At 41.5% G+C, this 19,046-nt stretch overlaps 1 protein-coding gene and 2 long non-coding RNA genes across 6 annotated transcripts in view; 1 reads left to right on the top strand and 2 right to left on the bottom strand.

Annotated features, from left to right (window-relative positions):
* Nucleotides 1–12,013, bottom strand: part of LOC144668677 (uncharacterized) — an 85,841-nt gene extending 73,828 nt beyond the window's left edge. For all 3 annotated transcript variants that reach the window (XR_013573531.1, XR_013573532.1, XR_013573533.1), the window contains exons 1-2: nucleotides 11,950–12,013; nucleotides 5,936–6,033 (exon numbers count right to left, since the gene is read on the bottom strand). This is a non-coding gene — a long non-coding RNA (uncharacterized LOC144668677). The remainder of the gene's footprint in view (nucleotides 1–5,935; nucleotides 6,034–11,949) is intronic.
* Nucleotides 7,882–10,523, bottom strand: LOC144668678 (uncharacterized). Its single transcript, XR_013573534.1, has 2 exons — nucleotides 10,441–10,523; nucleotides 7,882–8,038 (listed from the first exon to the last, which is right to left on the bottom strand). It is a non-coding gene; the product is annotated as an uncharacterized LOC144668678 (long non-coding RNA).
* Nucleotides 12,014–12,253: 240 nt separating the features above from the next.
* The window catches only part of ecd (ecdysoneless homolog (Drosophila)), a 20,951-nt gene continuing 14,158 nt past the window's right edge, over nucleotides 12,254–19,046 (top strand). The window contains exons 1-5 of one of the 2 annotated variants that reach the window (XM_078530978.1): nucleotides 12,254–12,547; nucleotides 15,076–15,193; nucleotides 15,342–15,429; nucleotides 18,170–18,348; nucleotides 18,721–18,913. In XM_078530978.1, the coding sequence (XP_078387104.1) occupies nucleotides 12,340–12,547; nucleotides 15,076–15,193; nucleotides 15,342–15,429; nucleotides 18,170–18,348; nucleotides 18,721–18,913 (786 nt within the window). In that variant the 5' untranslated portion in view covers nucleotides 12,254–12,339. The remainder of the gene's footprint in view (nucleotides 12,548–15,075; nucleotides 15,194–15,341; nucleotides 15,430–18,169; nucleotides 18,349–18,720; nucleotides 18,914–19,046) is intronic. The other variant, XM_078530979.1, reaches the window with a different exon arrangement.

Genomic DNA, 19,046 nt, shown 5'->3' with positions numbered 1-19,046 from the left:
GATCGAAATGGACTAAAAGGTGGAGATGAAACAATAGATCGAAATAAATTTTAAAATAGGTGGGAAAAGAAAAATATATTTGTAAAAAAAATATAAATTATTGGAAAAAGGGGGATCGGAAAGAGGGTAGGGATGAAGGAGAGAGTTCATGATCTGAAATTGTTGAACTCAATATTCAGTCCGGAAGGCTGTAAAGTGCCTAATCGGAAGATGAGGTGCTGTTCCTCCAGTTTTTGTTGAGCTTCACTGTAACAATGCAGCAGGCCAAGGACGGACATGTGGGCATGAGAGCAGGGTGGAGTGTTGAAATGGCAAGCGACAGGGAGGTCTGGGTCATGCTTGCGGACAGACTGAAGGTGTTCTGCAAAGCGGTCACCCAGTCTGCGTTTGGTCTCTCCAATGTAGAGGAGACCGCATTGGGAGCAGCGAATGCAGTAGACTAAATTGAGGGAAGTGCAAGTGAAATGCTGCTTCACTTGAAAAGTGTGTTTGGGCCCTTGGACGGTGAGGAGAGGGGAAGTAAAGGGGCAGGTGTTGCACCTTCTGTGGTTGCATGGGAAGGTGCCATGGGAGGGGTTTGAGGTGTAGGGTGTGATGGAGGAGTGGACCAGGGTGTCCTGGAGGGAAGCCGCCACGGGGGTTGCATTGCCTGAAACTTAGAAGGTTAAGAGGTGATTTGATTGAATTTCTCAAAATATTAAGGGGAGCAGAGAGGGTAGATAAATATGCACTGTTTCTGGTAGCTGGGGAGTCCAGGAATTGAGAGGGAGGAGGGGAGGGGCGGTGGGGTGGGGTTGGGCGGGGGTGTAAATCTGAAAATTAGAGCCAGACCTTTCAGGAGTGAAATTAGGAAACGGTTTTACACACAAAGGGCAGCAGAAGTTTGGAACTTTCTTCTGCGAATGGCAATTGATGCTAGATCAATTGTTCATTTTAAAAACTGTGAATGTAAAAACTGTGAATTTTTGATGAGCGGTATAGGCTAAAAGTGAGTATATGGAGTCAGGTCGCAGATCAGCCAAAATCTCACTGAATGTTGGAATAGGCTCAAGGGACTAATTGGCCTCCTCCTATCTCCATGCCCCTATGTTCTAGTGAATGTTTACATCTTCCATAATTTGCTGCCTGAGAATCATTTGTTTGTATTAAAGGTCCAGAAGTCATGGAAACACTGATCACTGAACAAACAAATAATAACAAAAAAACAGCACTAACTACCAATTACCTTACTCCAACAGGGGTGCGTATCTAAAAGCAAATTGATTCTTATAATTATTAAAATCTTAACAGCTAAGATAGTTTTTAGTTCAGTCAGAACCTCTCTAACTGGCCTATGGAAAGGTGCGGGGGTTAATTTCTTTTGTCTTTAAACGAATGCAAGGCAAAATGGCATAAATTGATCCTGGTTCTCAATTAAATTCACCAACCAAGGGAAAGTGCATTGTCAGATGCACCTTTTTTAAACTGAGACCCTTCTGTCTGCCAGTTCAGGTGGATGTTAACCTGCTCACTCTGAGAGTTTTTGGAGTATGGAATGGTTTACCACAGGGAATAGCTGAAGCAGGAATGAATACACCTTTTAAGGAAAAATTGGATAAGTAGTTGAAGCAGATGTTTAAAGCTGGGCTTTGTGAGGACAGCAGGACAATGGGATTAGTCATGGATAGTTGTAGCAAAGGGCTAGCATAGGCACAATGAGCTGAATGGTCACCCTCTGTGCTCTATATCTCTATGGTTCTGGGTGCCCTATAAAACAGCGGGCAATGTGTATTATAGGGATTTCTCATATCTTTCCAAAACCTTTCAAAATGCTGCAAATATATTTCAAATGAAGTGACTGTTCTTATATAGGGAAATGCAGCTGCCTTTTTATGCAGAGCAAGATCCCATAAACTAATTGGTCACTTGTTTCAGTTTTATGTGCTCTGTTGGTTGCGGGAGGAATGTTGGCCAGGACACGGAGAATTTCCCACTCTCCTTTGAACAGTGCCATGAGATCTTTAACATCCATCTGAACAATGGATCTCAGGCCAAAGTCTCATCCAAAAGATGGCAATGCAAAATCTGACAATGCAAAACCTGACAATGCAAAACCTGACAATGCAGCTGTCCCTCAACTCTGCATCGACCTTTACACTCATGTCCTGGAGTGGGGCTTGAACCCATGACCTTCAACGGCACAAGTCAAAAAAATTAAACAAATATAGGAAACTATTTCCTGCCTAGATCAAGAATTCTACACAACAGCAAATGAGAAGTGCTTTTAATCAGTATATATCCAGGCATGGATCACTCAGAACAGTTTGTGGAATATAAAAAGCAAGTCAGACGACAGAACAAAAATATTCAGTCAGAATAGCTAGCTTCTCACACCACCTGGTGGCTGCCATCAGGTACTGTAGGTTTCTTTTAATTTGCTCTTCAGTTGCTCCTTCCTCTTCTAGGTATTTGTCCACAGCTTGATTGGGGGTGTGGCGAGGGGAGTGGGGGGAAGTAACATGTGGGCATTAATCTGAAAAATGAATCTCTCTATGGGTTCCAAGGATTGTCATTCCATGTTAAATCAGCAGCATGTGGGATTGCAGAAGGGGGAACCTAAAAGACACAGTGTGGGGTTGCAATTCTTCCACACCCTTCAAAAAGGTAACAAAACAATACATGGGACACATGCAAAAAATATAACTAATATTTTTGTGCTGAGTTACTTTCTGTCTGAAATTCTTTTCCTTGCAATATGACACTGGGAGGTATAAGTCTTACATAAGAATCAACCAATGCTTGCGTCTTTTCACAAAAGAGACTTTTTATTCTGCACCAGGATAAGATTCTCTGCTATTTGAAGCAAGGTCAACGACATCTGTTTGATAAGCATCTTTAACATAGTAAAACACCTCAGTATTTCACATGGTTGTGATCAGGGGCTGAGCAACAAAGGAAGGAGAGTTCAGGTAGGCGTCTGTTAGTACAGGCAAAGAAGTAAGTTTAGTGGTGGCTTCTGAAAATAGAAAGCTGCAGCAAGGCAGAGAGGCTTAGAGAGAGAATTCACAGCTTAAGGCTAAGATGCTAAAATCATATGTTATAAATGCATTTTATAAGTTCATGAACAAAGATGTTTTACCTCTACAATCTCTCATTTGATATAACCTTAGGTTATGCATGTAGGTTACCTAGTGACAGTGTACATGGAAAAAGCCTGTTTACATGGAAACCTTACTTATCATCAGTTTATTGTTCCTGTGCACTTTATATTATCAGTTACTCAGCCTGTTTTTATCAACTCTCCAGTAACCATAACCTTTTTAACTTCATTGCTCCCAACATAGAAATATTCATTGGCCACTTGTTTATAGCGCAACAGCCACCATTGTGTATATGAATCTCAGTTGGGTGCACTCTCAGTTCTAACTCAGAAGGTTATGGACTCAAGCCCTCACAGAACCTTGGTGGCATTAGCAAATCAGATAAACAAACCTCTTTTGTGATTCCAACGCTGCCACATAAATTTGTATTATCACTCCTGTTCTTATAGATTTTGATCATACACTATAAATTCTTTCATAGAATGGGTAAAGATTGCTTCAGTAGTCGCACTGCTTCCAAAATTTGGACTTGTTTATTGCACAAAGTCTCTGACAATCTCACGCTTGACAACTTAATGTTGGTATCTCTGCCAAATGCATGCAGTTGAGACTATAGGAAGCGGCTACCGGAATTGGCTACAGGACCTGAATTTTCTTACACTGAGCTTAAGACTGAACTGGAACCTTGTTGAGGTGTTCAACATCCTTAAGAGTATTGACAAGTTAAACTTGGGGAAATTGTTTGCCACGGCCCAGGAATGACAAAAAAGCAAGCTCAGGGAGTGAAAGTGAAATAATGGATCAGATATAACCAGTTCACACTGAACATGATGAATGCATGGAAGAGGTTGCCTGAGATACAATGACAGCTGATAACTTCAAAAATATTGAAGAGGCATGTGTGAAAAAAATACCATAAAGACTATAGAGTGAACCCTGCATTCTGTTTTTGTACTTTAGGACCAGTCAGATAGACAAAAATGTTACTTACTGCTGCAATACTTTCCAATATTCCTATGAATTAGAATAAAATTGCATTTATATAGTGACTTTCACATTGAACCATGTCAAGGTGCTTCATCCAATGAATTACTATTTGGAGCACTGTGAATTTGTTCTGTAAGTGAGTGTAGCAGTTGCCCTATGTCAGCAACATCCTGTAAACAGCAATCAGATGAACAGAGGAAAATAAAGCCCCTCCATTCTAGAATGGATTTTGGCAAGTCACAAACTATTGACCCAGCCCAAGAGACAACCATACCCAGTGAGGATGCTATTTGCCAGCAGTGATCTTGAGCCAACCAGGAGTGAACACAATTGTGAAAATTGAACCATCTAATAAATTTTCAGCTGCCTGTAGTGACACCACTATTCCTGGCCAGAATGGAGATGGTTGATAATTCTGCTGTCAATTATGCCTGGATACCACACTGTTGAGAGTGACCTGATTGATTTTATGCACATTATTGACACTGAGTAGATATCCTCCACTCATTGCATTTTGCTGGAGAAATAATTCTCCTGCATTCGGGAGATGTCATATATTTCCTATCTCGGAGCTATGCAGAGATGACACCAGCTTCTGTGAGTAACAGGTTTTATTCACAGTGTTTAAAATACCTGCTACATGCTTACAGTTCAGGTTTTCAGCAACTTCTAGAGTTTGTTTACTTTTCTCTGAGTCCACACCCAGGCTTAACCAATCAGGCACAATGAACATCAATAGTAAACAGATTTGCATAATCAAACCCAGAATAATTGAACACTACAGGAGGTTTTGTTTGCTGTAGTTTTGGTCATGAGTTCAGAGACTCTGCTAGTTCATGAATTTGCTGTATAGACTCAGGTTTCTGTAGTTCATGAATAAATGAAAACTACACATCCAAGTCATTGGCTTGCAATGAGATGCTTAAGTAGTAAAAACAAGGTCTGTCTAAGTGACAGATTATTTCCAATCTATATATTATTTCCAAAAATCACATGCAAATTAGAGCCCGCATAAAACAGTACAGGCTGAAATGTAGCCCTAGTACATTAAACAGTAGTACACAGACTTCATCAATCAATCATTCTGCCCTGAGAAATTGCTGCTGCCAGGTAAATGCCCAGGTATACGTTACAGGTGATGCTTGAATGCATCGACAAATACCTTCTTGAGCATTGCTGAAAAAATGAGATTTTTTTTGTCAAAGCTTTTCATCTTATACTCATCAGGACAATTCACAAGAATACCAAATGCAAAGGGAACAACAATTTATACTGTATGAGAAGAGCGTGCTGACTGATTGGCAAGTGGACCCTGATTGGTAGAGGCATTGCCATTGAGAATGCACCAGTTGGTGGTGACTGACAGTTAACTGCCAAGCATTGTTTGAAATTTAAACCAAGCAGCTCTGATTGGTCAAGGCATTGTCCTGAGGAATGAACCAGCGAACTGCTGTCAGTTATTTTGTTTAGCTGAAACAGGCTCAATGTGTGTACATGTTATTTCTGTTTGCAAAGAACAAGACGCTGCGTATTAACATATGTAGCTTCCAGTACATGCAAATGCAAGTCCGACTGACAATCTTAAATTGGTTGTCGGCATAATTCTTAGCACACCAAGGGATATATAGCAAATGTTGTCCAATTGCAGAATCACATCTAATGTTAGACACTGTGTTTTGAGTTTTGCACTTACCAATCAATCAGCATTCTCTTCTCATAGAGTATAAATTGTTTTTCCCTTTACATTTGGTATTCTGATAAATTGTCCTGATGAGTGCAAGGTGAAAAGCTTCGGCAAAAAAAATGTTTATTTTTTCAGCAATACTCATGTTCTGTACTGCCAAACAACTATTTAAATACCTTCTTACCTTATGGCAATAGTCAGACAGGTAGAGGACGCTGACATTGTGTTGGCTCAAGGTGTTGTGCAGAATAACCAAGGCTTGATTGATCTGTAGTTCTGTGGCTACCAAGAAGTTAAAAAAAAGCAAAATGTCACTTCTCCTTTTGGTGCGTTTTCCATTTCTCCCCACTGAGAACCCTTTAGCTGGAAGGGCCTGTCAGTCCTGGCCACAGATTCTTACATTCTGACAACATGCAAGATTCAAACAAGTCAAACTGAAAATTGTAATCTTTTTCCTCCCTCCCTTGGCCCAAGGTGGCCCTATTTTGTTTTAATATGTAAAGATATTCAACTCTGACACCCCTGTGTGATCTCAGTTATAAATGAAATGAGAAAATGTTGAAAATACTGGGAATACACAGCTGGTCCATCAACATTCTTAAAAGAAAAAAAGATGTAGTTTTTTTTTACACTGTCAACTAGGCAATACATGAGCCCCTGTTTTGGACTTGTGTGCATAGGAGTACAGAGGGTATGTGCAAGTGCAAACAGTCAAGGCACTGGATGTTACTTTGCGTTTTCATTATATAGCCAAAGAATGGCTGGTGTGATTTTGTTTCATTTTTTGATATCTTTAACAAAGTGCCACAGCATCAAAACAGACCTTCTGCCCAGGCCACCTCCGCACCCAGCAACCTCCAAACTCTTTCTGGAGATGCCCATCTCAACTCCCATTTTCACCCACCCCCTGGACTGAAAATCGTAACTTCAGGGGCACTTTTGCCCAGGCCAGGCTTGTGGAGCCAGGAGTTGTCTCGACTCTGTGCTCGTGACCCGGGAGCGAAAATTCAAGCCTTAGTCTTTCCCTCTACTCCCCTCCTCCCACGCCATCTAATTTCTTTACTCCAGCCAGTCTCCCTCCGGGAACCCGCCCTCTTTCAAACCCTCTCTCAAAGCAATCACTATGGACTCCACATAATCTCCCCAATGGCAGTATTTTTGTAAACTTTTTTTTGGCCCATGCAGGTGTAAATTATTTAAACCCATTTCCCCTGTAAACAGTAGACACAATAAAGCAATTCTAAAGTCTCTCATACCAACAGTAATGGTACCCATGGTGAGGTGAAGAAGCTGCTTCAGCCTTTAGTGTCAACATTTTCTCAAGCTTAAAAGGCTTGCCTGAGATAATGGCACTATCCTTTTGTTGGAGAGGAATAAGAGGCTCAAGCCACATTAAGCACTTGAGTATTGTACTGATGTTCTATTCCAGATAGCCAGTTGGTGAAGGATGATACTGGAGCCAATCTTTACTCAGTCTTACATTTATTTACAGAGTGAAACATTACAAGCATATATCTCCTAACTCAACCACACCACAGTTTCAGTAAGTGCCACTTTTTTTATATGCACAAGTGAAACACTAATTAATACCCCCCACCTGCATATAATTAAGCACAATTGATATACAATTAACACTGAGAGCGTGTTACACTGTTCGAATTGTTGCTTTTTGGATCAGACATTAAATCGAGGCACTGTCTGCCTACTCAGGTAGATGTATGAAACTATGGCCATTCAATGAGGAGCTGGGGAGTTCTCCTGGTGTCCTGACCAACATTTATCCCTCAATCAGTGCCAACAAAAGCAGATTAAGTGGTCATTTATCTCATTGCTGTCTATAAAATTGGCTATTGCATTTGCTAACAAAACATGACGACACTTCAAACGTAATTCAGTGTCTGTAAAACACTTTGGGACATCCTGAGAGTGTGAAATGCGCTGTTTCTTCTGTCTTAAAACTAACCATGGTAGATGTAAATGGTAAAATATTGGGACATGATTTTTGCAAAACCTCCATTATATTAAGCTGCTTTATGTACAAACATCTCATAGGTGCTTTGGGACATCCTGAGATCATCAAAGGTGCTAAATGAATGAAAGTTCCTTCCTCTTCCTTTAAATTGCCAACAAGCTGAGAACACTATCTCCGGGCTCCCTGCAGTTACCAGTAATTACCTACAATTATCTCTGCTGTCTGCTAAAGACTCTGTTTAGCAGCAGATTAGGGAACAGTACTGAAAGTGGTTAAACTGTTCTCGCTGGAAAACAGTGCATGTCACAGAGAGCCCTAGGGTGAGGAGGAAATGCATAGCGCATTAAAAATACAGATTAAAAATAAAATCCATTATTGCAGTCCAATTTTTGGTGTCCAACTAACTAGTAAATCCATGAATTATTTGTTTTAATCTGTGGCTATTACCCCTCACCTGTAAATCATTCATCACTACAGGTGATTTTTCTTCATTGAGGGAATTTTTATTAGACATTCTATCCTTGTCGGCGTATTTCTAATTAATTTTTGTCATTTCTCCTGGAGGACTGCCAATGCTGCCCTCACAAGAATCCATCTCTGATCACTCACTGCTGCTCTATTACTCTAACAAGTCTAATGATTTTTTTTTTTGCTTGATGTCAGGTTAATGTTTGAGTCACGTTCCACAAAGATGCAACTAGGTTCTAATCTCCTAGCAGTAGCATGCCACCATAGAGTTAACTCAACGCCAAATTGATCCCGCGTATCTCCTCCTCGAAGGTAGAAAGGCACTAACTGATCATGGTACAACTGGCAGGAGTGGGTTTGGGTTCCTCTCGAACTACATGGAGAGCAGCACAACACATCATAAAATGTGTGAACGTGCTATGATTTTCTGACTGCAGTATGGACACATACCCAATGTGGTTCAATCACTCGAAGTGCAGAGCTTCAGTAACTGCTTGGTTCTCTGCAACCCAAGGTGTTCACATACCTGTCCTCTAGGTCATGCCTTTTCTTAGCTGTTCTCCCGAGCTGCAGAGTTTCTCCCTAGCTACTTAACAAACACTAGCCTTCAGCATGGTAAAGACAGACAGGAAACCTCACAACACTTTGATGTCCAAGTCCAATGCTGTGTACCAGGCAAACTCAGCACCAATGTTTTAACCCAGGTCTCCAGGTTAGACACAAAAACAGTAATGGATTTCTACCAAAGGCTGTGTTCCAGTCTTTGGGTTTAAACCATGAGATTCAGGCTGACAGCAGTCATGGATGTAATCTGAACTTTACAACCAAATCGCTGCATTGCAATTCACTGTCAGGAATCCTTATGTATTTCTTACCCAACAAAATTCCCTGGCTACACATCACTGTGAAGCAGACTACAGCCTTTTTAACCTCCATGTTTGACAAATGCATGAGGATCTGAACTTTGGTCTATGCTTGAAGAGGTAAGAGCAGAGGTTAGAGATATATATAGCTGCATATATAATCTATGTAAATTATTTTATACCAGCACAATAAATTTACTATTAATTTAATAAAAGTCTAGTGAATAAATTAATACAAATAACTACTGGACATCTGCAGTCCTTATATTGCAAATATTCCATCCACCACAGTCATGTTCTCCTTTCAGACAATATTCGATTGATTAACATTTCAGTTGCCTGAAAATTGCCCAGAGTGGGTTAACAAATAAATTCTTCTGTGTACAAGATGGTAAAAGTGTGGGCAGAATCTTGCTCCACAGCATTGCCTACTGGCCAGAACCTGCAACTACCTCCCTACAGGCAACAGTTTACATTTATTTCCCAATGGTTACATAAACAGTTTCAATGCTAACTATTGACATAAAAACCTGATTAAGAATTTTAACAGTAAATTGGAAAGAAAGTTCATGCAGACATAAGAGTTTTAATACTTTATAGAAAACGGTCCCAGATCAAGCTCCGACTTTCCTGTAGAATGCACTTTTTTCTTCCAAGTGGACCTGGGTCAGCATCCTTATGACCCATCCAGCTGGTAAAGCAGAGTTATTTAAAAATCCCAGAGGGAAACTTTTAAAATCATTGGTTATTATGGTTGTTTAGTGTTATGTTTGAGATGCGACTCTAAACTCAGGAATCAGACCACTAGTCCTGGAGGCTTTACATTAACTAATAGAAACATTTTATTAATTTACACAGGTTAAAATATATGTACACATGGCTACAAATTACTGCTATCATAACTTTTAACAAATTCCCAAACTAATCTCCATTAAGACAACAGCAACCAAACACCAGGCAAAGCATTTTCACTTTCCACTGTGGAGCCAGTTGGAGGCTTGCAGCTGCCTTTTGATCTTACATTGCCTCTGCCCTGCACACCCGAAAACTGCTGAAGTTATACTTACCACCACTGATCGAATTCAAATTGTCTCACCAGTCTCTTTGAACTTTACTTTTTAACAATGAAACCCCATTCACTGTACCAATTTTATTAGTAATATAAACATATTGCTTGGTAGCTGTTAGAAAAGCATCAATTTTTCACCCCACTTCTTTAATGCTGTATTCAAAAAATGCAAATGAAAACTACCTCTCTGTTTTCATCTCAAACAACATCAAAGTACATCAAAGGCACCCAGACTAGCTGGTTTTAATCCAATTAAGACACACCCACAGACTAAATCTCTATTTTAAAAGAAAAATATGTTCCAAAATATTATATACATTAATAGCTTCATGTCATCCTGTACACGTAAGTGGAATAGCTCTGCTTGCGAGATTTCCTCCGCTTCTTGGGCGGCTTCTTGCCTCCTCTGCTCTTCCGCCCTTTCCAATCCTGGTGATCTCCTGGTCTATAACTTTCAGGGAGTTGAGGGCTATGAGGTGCTGGCACGAAAGAGGAGTTGAGGCCTGGGGCAGATCAGCCATAATCTTATTGAATAGCGGGGCAGGCTCGAGGGGCCGAATGGCCTCCTCCTGCTCCTATTTCTCATGTTCTCATGATGCCTCCTCTGCTCTTCCGCCCTTTCCAATCCTGGTGATCTCCTGGTCTATAACTTTCTCAGTGAAATTCTTGTACATTTCACACCTGGTACAGTATATGGAGGACAAAAACAGAATTACCTGGAAAAACTCAGCAGGTCTGGCAGCATCGGTGGAGAAGAAAAGAGTTGACGTTTCGAGTCCAACATGACCCTTCAACAGAACTGAAGTATAGTTAGGAGAGAGGTGAAATATAAGCTGGTTTAAGGTGGGGGGTGGGGGGAGAGAGAAGTTGAGGGTGGGTGGTTGTGGGGACAAGCAAGCAGTGATAGGAGCAGATAATCAAAAGATGCCACAGACAAAAGGATCAAAGAGGTGTTGAAGGTGGTGATTGTCGCTTGCCATTTTAACACTCCACCCTGTTCTCTTGCCCACATGTCTGTCCTTGGCTTGCTGCATTGTTCCAGTGAAGCCCAACGCAAACTGGAGGAACAGTACCTCATCTTCCGACTAGGCACTTTACAGCCTTCCGGGCTGAATATTGAGTTCAACAACTTTAGATCTTAAACTCCACCCCCCCCCCATCCCCACCCCGTTTCTTCCCCCTCCCTTTTGTTTTTTTTTCAATAATTTATATAGATTCTTCTTTTCCCACCTATTTCCATTATTTTTAAATCTACAACTAATACCTTGTTAGTCTTTCCACCCCACCCCCACTAGAGCTGTACCTTGAGTATCCTGCCATCCATTCTTAATTGGCACTTTTCTTAGATAATATCACCACCTTCAACACCTCTTTGATCCTTTTGTCTGTGACATCTTTTGATTATCTGCTCCTATCACTGCTTGCTTATCTCCACAATCACCCCACCCTCAACTTCTCTCTCCCCCCTCCCCCCCACCCCACCTTAATCCAGCTTATATTTCACCTCTCTCCTAACTTTACTCAGTTCTGTTGAAGGGTCATGTGGACTCGAAACGTCGACTCTTTTCTTCTCCGCCGATGCTGCCAGACCTGCTTGAGTTTTTCCAGGTAATTCTGTTTTTGTTTTGGATTTCCAGCATCCGCAGTAGCTTTTGGTTTTTATAACAGTTTATGGAGGGTTGAGCAGACGTCGCCCTCTGGACATTTTCCAGTCAACTTTGGAGATTTGTGAAGTACAACAACAACAATAACAACAACTTGCATTTCTCTAGGACCTTCAACATATCAAAACCTTCACAGGCGACAACAATTTAAAAATATCTAACTGGGACGGATATGAAATCTCGCTCACATCCCGATGTACTTTACTCACCATTTGGGGTTTAATAAATTTGCATCCGACCGTTATTTCCCGCGATTCGAATTGAGTGACTGTGACGTCACCGACACGGTGACGTCGTGTATCCGGATGACGTCATTTTGCTGGATGACGTCTCGGGCACGGGCCACGTAACCTCCATGGTTGCGCGTGAAGCCGTTGAGCGACGCGGAAGACATTAGGTGTCGGACCGAGGTAGGGGGGAGACATTAGGTGTCGGACCGGGGGTGGGGGAGACATTGGGTATCGGAACGGGGGTGGGGGGAAGACTTTGGGTATCGGAACGGGGGTGGGGGGAAGACATTGGTGTCGGACCGGGTGGCTGGCGGTACCGGTGATGGAGGGTTTGCTGGAGGAGCGGCACAGCGAGTGGCCGCAGGACACTGTCGGCTACAGGCTTTATTACCTCGGCGGCGAGAACCCCGGGGTTTGCCGGGCTGAGTTGGAGCGGCAGCTGGAGAGGATCGTGTGCCGCCTGGCCCTGCTCTGTGCCGGCTACATATGGCACAATGAGGCCTTCAGGCTGCAGTACACACCGGCCCGGGGTGAGTGCACCGTCCCCAGGACCCCTGACACCGACACACCTCTCCCCTACAGTGAACCACCTTGTGGCCCCGTCTATAAACATTTCTATTGAATTATTTAATAAAATCTTACATCATGTGTGCCCTTAATGTGAATAACTTCAATGATATATGTTCGCATTCCTATAGATAGCTCCCTATGGTAGATGTATCACACGATCAGCACACCCTCCTTTCAGTGGCCCTGGTGTCAATATCAACACTAGCAACAGGATGTTATACTGTGAAAAAATTGACATAGGTAGTTTCCATTGTAAAGGAGAATGTAGGAATATACAATAGCAGTTTAAGCATAAAAAAGTACAATTTATAACTTTAAATTAGAGACAAAAATACGTCTGCGGGCAATAATCCAATTATGTCTCTAACCTTACTTCACTAGAGGATTGCAATGGCCCTGACTATCTTCAATGTCAAGGAAGATACCTATATACAATAGATTCTTCACTCTCTATGTATGTGGTTTTATTTAAATAAAAACATCACACACCTGCATTTGTACAGTGTTTGTTTCCTAGACAATTGCCTTGGGATGGTTCAAAAGGGGAAGAGAAGAGCCATGAGCATGGGATGGTAAAGTTTGAGGCAGTGAGATACACTGCCGATTCATCAGTATTTAAAAAGACCTTGCAATTTTGTAGCAAATTTAATTTTCTTAGGATGTTCCAAAATGCTTCACAACCAATAATTTGCTTTTGAGGTGTAGTCACAGTTGCTGTGTATGCAAATGCTACACAGCAAGCTCCCACAAACACTGAAATAAATGACCAGATAATCTTGTTTCTTAGTGGTTAATGTGCAAGAGTCTGCTTTTGAAACTTGAATCTAGTTTTACAGATGTTGCAGGGCGTTTCCAGTATCTTTTTCAAATCTCTGGCATTTCCAGTTTATTTTATTTGCTAGTTGTTTGAAGGATGGGAGAGAATTACCACAATAAAGAGCTCCTGGAACATGATGCAAAAGAGCAGGAGTGACTGGTGGTGACTGAAAGATAAGCTTCTGACTGGAGGAGAATGGGTTGCAGCATAAGACACAAGAGCAAAGGACAATGGAGGGAATTTGAGAAAATATTTCAAATTTCATAAAAATTCATTTCCAAATTGTTGACTATGGCGTCATGTTCATGCCATTTTTTTGTTTTTCTAGGTGTTGCTCCTTTCTGTGGTTAATAGGATAATTAGGCAATAGAAATATTGAAATTAGGAATGGGAACACTGTCCAACTATTTTCCATCCTGCTGCCTTAGGTACTAAAACACTGATAGTTATCCGGTGTCTGCCCCCCACCCCCCGCCACTTTAAAGTATTAAGACAGGCAAAAGGGGCTATGACCCTCTCTGGTGGCTTTCTGATAGCACTTGCACATGAAGAATGGACACTTGTCTAAGATACTGGAGAGCATCTGTTGCTAGTTGAAGTATAACCCAGTTCAGAGTCAAGTTCAGCGTCTACCTTCAGTAGAGTTTATTTTCCCTGCAGCCACTTTTAAACAGTTATTCCTGAATTTGAAGTGAGGGTTTCTGAACCATGTGATAATTCAATGCCTCCATGATGTGGCAATGGAGCATAAAGATCAGAAAGGTCCCAGGTTTGATTCATGATCTGGGTTTTGTACTTCCCTCCTATGTCCTTTGATCTTGTGATACGAGCCTCCTGTGCATCTCCCCCGCTCCCCCACTCCACTCCCCCATTTTTGGCCGAGGTGTCAGTTGCTTTCATGTTGTACTCTTGAACTCCCTCCTTAAATGTCATTTCCTCCTTGCTTCTCGCTCTTCCTTTAACAATCTTCTTAAAACTTATCTTTTTGTCCTAGTCACTGCTCCTAAACTCTGTCCCCCATTTACCAACCCATTCTTCTTACTCTACTCTGTAAAGTGCCTTGGGATGTTTTACTTTGCATTAAATATACTATATAAAGTGTAAGATGTGAGGTGGTTGGTTTCAGGCAGGATAGCATTAGTGGCCATGTGCCTGGACTAATGATGTGGAAAAAATTGTGTCCAATTTATTTTGCCAGCCATAACTGTTAGAAGTGCTGAAGTGTGGTTTATAGAAGGGGGAAGAATCAGATTTGGTTGTAATGAATCCAGAGTCAAATATTCCTTCAGAATTTTCTATCCAAGTTCACAAGTGAAGAAAGTTCAATTGTGGAGGAGCTCAGTTACCCATGGTATCATATCCTCCTAGGAAGAGCCATTGGCTTCAGTAGGGGAGAGAAAGAAAGATAGAAAACTCTACTTCATTTAGAAGGCACATGTCTGAGGTAGGAAAAAGAAGAGATGCACAGAAGCTGAGCTCCTGAGCCAGACCTGTATGTCAGTGTTGAATGACGTTTTCTCATTTCCCATTTGTGTTCTTTTTTGCTATATTTTATATACAGTGATCCATCGCTAAATGCTTTGGTTTTAGTACACACCACTAGTATTCTGAGCCAATTACTGTACCATGGCTTATTATGTTTATATGATAATGCAAAGCTTTTCTTTTTAGGAGATATTCCTGCCCATGTCGGTGGTGTCACAAACTTCGGTGATAATGTAGATGATGAATGGTTGATCGTGTACCTTATTCAGCAGGTCACCAAGGAGTTCCCTGACTTGGTGGCAAGGTATGGAATCCCTTAGGGGTAATTGCTGCAAAATTGAAATTTTAAAAAGCCAACACGTTCTGAGTAGCTCCAGAGGAAGAGACAATATAATTTATTCAGGTTTCACATGTATTTCAATTTTATATTGAATCTTTGTTTTTGTGCGTAGTGTTGAGGATAACGATGGTGACTTCTTGTTGATTGAGGCTGCTGAGCACCTACCCAAATGGTTGAACCCTGACACGAGTGCAAACCGGGTAAGAAAGCCTGCACTTTTTTCCTCACCGCTTTTCTCCCCTGTACAGGTGATGAGTCAGATTGGACCATCTAGTGCCACACTGAAGTTGCCATTCTTTGCAATTTGTGCATGTGGTGGCTGTTCCTGAGCCTAATCTGTCCTTACTGGATAGTAGTCAGAAATGAGAACACTAAATTCCCCAACTCCGGCAAGACCTGTGACACTGGAACCAATTACATAGCACTGTCATTGTCTCTTTAGATAATAGAAACTGCCTGGAGAGTGTTTAGCCTCAATGCTTCTCCTTTCTGTACCATAAAGCAATCTTCTTTTTGGACAATCTTGTTTTAAATTAGAAATAAAGTCTAAAATGAGTCTGTATGGCCTGAATTGCAATGGCCTGTATCAGCCATTGCAATCCTGTCTGACATGTATTTGTTCTGAAGTCATGCAGCTTTTTGTACTAAGTTTAAATCAAGTTTGTGAAGAGCCTTGAATAAAAACAGAAAATGCTGGAGGAACTCCGCAGGTTGTGGCAGCATCTGTCGAGAGAGAAAGAGTTAAAATTCCAGGTCTGTGACCTTTTATCAGATTTGGGAAAAGTTAGAGATGAAATAGATTTTGAGCAGGGGGTTGTGGGGGTGGGTGACATAAGTAAAATCTATGATAGGAGAGTCCTAAGTCAGGAGAAGTTGAATGACAGAAGAGCTAGTTTTCCAGGGCCAAAGGGAACGGTACAAGACAGGAAACAAAAAAGTTTCTCGAGCAGATGTGCTGCTGATTAGAGAGAAAAAAATGAAACAAGCAAAGAAAAGGAAACAAAAATGGAGCTCAGATTGTTGTGTGAAATTTGAACTCAGTGTTGAGTCTGGAAGGCTGTTAAGTGTCTAAACCAATGCTTCCCAAAACCTTTCCCTGTGTGACCAAATTTTAATACTTCAGATGTCATGTGACCCCCCCCCTGCCCAGAGTGAAAACTTAGTGGGTACAACAGCTGTTGAGATGGGGGGGCGGTGCTGTTGGGAGGAAACTTCAGTTGTTGAGCAGTGGTGGGGGTTGGCGGTGGAGGCTTCATTGGTTGTGTGGGGGAGCAGGAGTTGAGTGTTGGGGGAATTGATGAAAAGGCAGGGTTTCTATAAAAGAAACCTACCTTTCCGCAAGCTTTTTTTGCAGCAGCAATCGCACCTCAGAGAGCAGTCCGTTAGGCCAGGCCCAATGGGAAAATACGTGACGATTTAAAAGGCCTCGCTGATATCAGAAATCAGTTCAAGCTCCATGGCAGCTATTGCTGTCTCTGAGCTTACAGCCCCCAAAATCTTGGCTTGTGACCCCACTGGGGGGGTCACAACCCACAGCTTAGGCCTAGGCCTAAACAAAAGATGAGGTGCTGTGCCATAAGCTTGTGTTGAGCCACACTGGAACATTGCAGCAGACTGAGGATAGAGATGTTAACGTGAGAGCAAGGTGGAGAATTAAAATGACAGGCCACCAGAAGCTCCAAAGCACCGAATGCTTATGCACTGAATGGAGGGGTTCCGCAAAGCAGCCACCCAATCTGTGTTAGGCCTCCCCAATGTAGAGGAGACCATTACCTTCTGTCCTTGTCCTGTCCAACCCTTGCTCAAAATCCATTCCATCTCTAACTTTTCCCAGTTCTGATGAAAGGTTGCAGACCTGAGACATTAACTCTGTTTCTCTCTCCACAAATGCTGCCAAAACCTACTGAGTTTTTATGTTTTATTTCAGATTTCCAGCATCCACTGTATTCTGCTTTTAGATTTGTAAATGGCTTTGACCTGAGGGAGTGTATACCTCTCCGCCATGTTTCAGATGGACTATAGAAAAAGAAACATTGTCATTTAATTTATGGAAAAAGTTTATCAAAAAGCAAATGCATTACCATCCTGCCATCGTTCATCCACCACTCCCAACTGCCAGATTTTTTTTAAAAAACACACATTTAACTCTACATAATGGTACCATTTACTTTTAGACTTGTTATATTTATGAACTCTTAAGATATCAGGGGAAACACATGGGAGAAATCATTTTCCTGTTTTGAGAATCCAGTATAGCTGCCCTGGATGAACTGAAGACATTTTTCTGTTGTAGGCAGGGAGTTAATTCATCAACTAACTAGTTGAAAGTGCCACTCGGGGACTTCTAAAACATCAGTATGACTGTAGCACAAGTATGGCTCTGTTATTGAAAATGCATTTCTCCCCTGCGCACCTCTCCCCAGCCTAGAATTTGTAAACCACCTTGCACAGTGACTGATATATGGGGATTCCTTGCAGCCATTTTGCACATATCAAGATTCCGTGAACAACAATGAGATGAATGGTTAATTTAGTTTTATAGGGTGGTTTAAGTCATGTTAGGCCTCAACGGGTATAGAAACTTCCATAAAAGTCCAGAAAATTGTAAAGACCTGTTAGTTTTTGATTTTTTTTTATACTGGATTAATATTTTTAAGAAAATAGCAGTTGCCCTGAGGCATTGCTGCAGTTGATGGATTGTACCTTATTTTTTAAGCATACCCTGATTAACTGATTTAAACATACCCTGATAACGAAGTGTTATCTAATCAATTGATCAGTGGCATCATTCAAGATACATAGCTCCTTGCAATTATTTCTCTACTTTTCTGTCCTGTGGCAGTGCGTCAGATGCAAAGCTCGTAGTTCTATTGGTAGAATTTTGTTCCTATGTTGCATTTTGCAGGAAAGGTAGCTTTTATTATTTCTGCTGCTTTGTAGGTTTTTTTCTATCGTGGAGAGTTGCACATCATCCCAATCCCTCAGAATCCAGGGGAACTCTCTTGGTTACCGGCTAGCAATCCCACCATTCTGCAAGCCCTCAACTTGCTCACTACTCATTCTGACAAGTGCCTGGCAGCAGAACCCATTCGCAATGCTCTAAGGAGACGCATTCAAAGGTAACTGAAATTGGTTCTGAATCTTAATTAAATCTTAGAACAATAAATTGCATTTTAGCAATTCTTTCTCTCTCTCACCAAAAGCTTCAGGAAAGCAAACACAGCTAATTGTAGAAATTCTATTTTACAAAGGCAAAACTGCACACTTTCAGAGGCAGCCACAAACTAGCCTGTTGGGAAAACTTTGAGCCGCTTCTGTACAAAGGGTATTCTGGACTTGTGCTTTTTCTGTTGATGATTGGAATCTCTTACATTATGTGATGCAGCTCCACAAGAGTTCTTTCTTATGCAATTTATAATTACCTCCCAAATCTTTGACCCTTTCAGCCCTCGTTTCTTAAGTCTTAAATGGTACTACTTTATCTTCTGCAGTTACCCGGAAAAGATTCATGCTGACCAACATCACGCTTACTGCTATGTTCCAGCTGGTATTGCTGCAGTGCTGAAGCATCGTCCTGACCTGTTGGCACCTGCCATCCAGGCCTTCTACCTGCGCGATCCTATTGACCTACGTGCTTGCCGTCCCTTTAAGCACTTTCTCCCCAAGACCCGTGTAATGACTCTGGTAAGGGCCTTCACTGTAAACTGTAGAAATTATTGCACCATCAGATTTGGTTCATGGGTGTATATAGTGTGATGGGTCAAAGGAAAAAGAAAGACTTGCATTTATGTAGCACTTTTCATGACCGCCAAAAGCG

Source organism: Cetorhinus maximus, chromosome 27, assembly GCF_964194155.1.
Source record: "Cetorhinus maximus chromosome 27, sCetMax3.hap1.1, whole genome shotgun sequence".
Taxonomy (NCBI): Eukaryota; Metazoa; Chordata; class Chondrichthyes; order Lamniformes; family Cetorhinidae; genus Cetorhinus; species Cetorhinus maximus.
The sequence above is the reverse complement of the archived record's forward strand: the minus strand, read 5'-3'. Positions and strand labels throughout refer to the sequence as shown.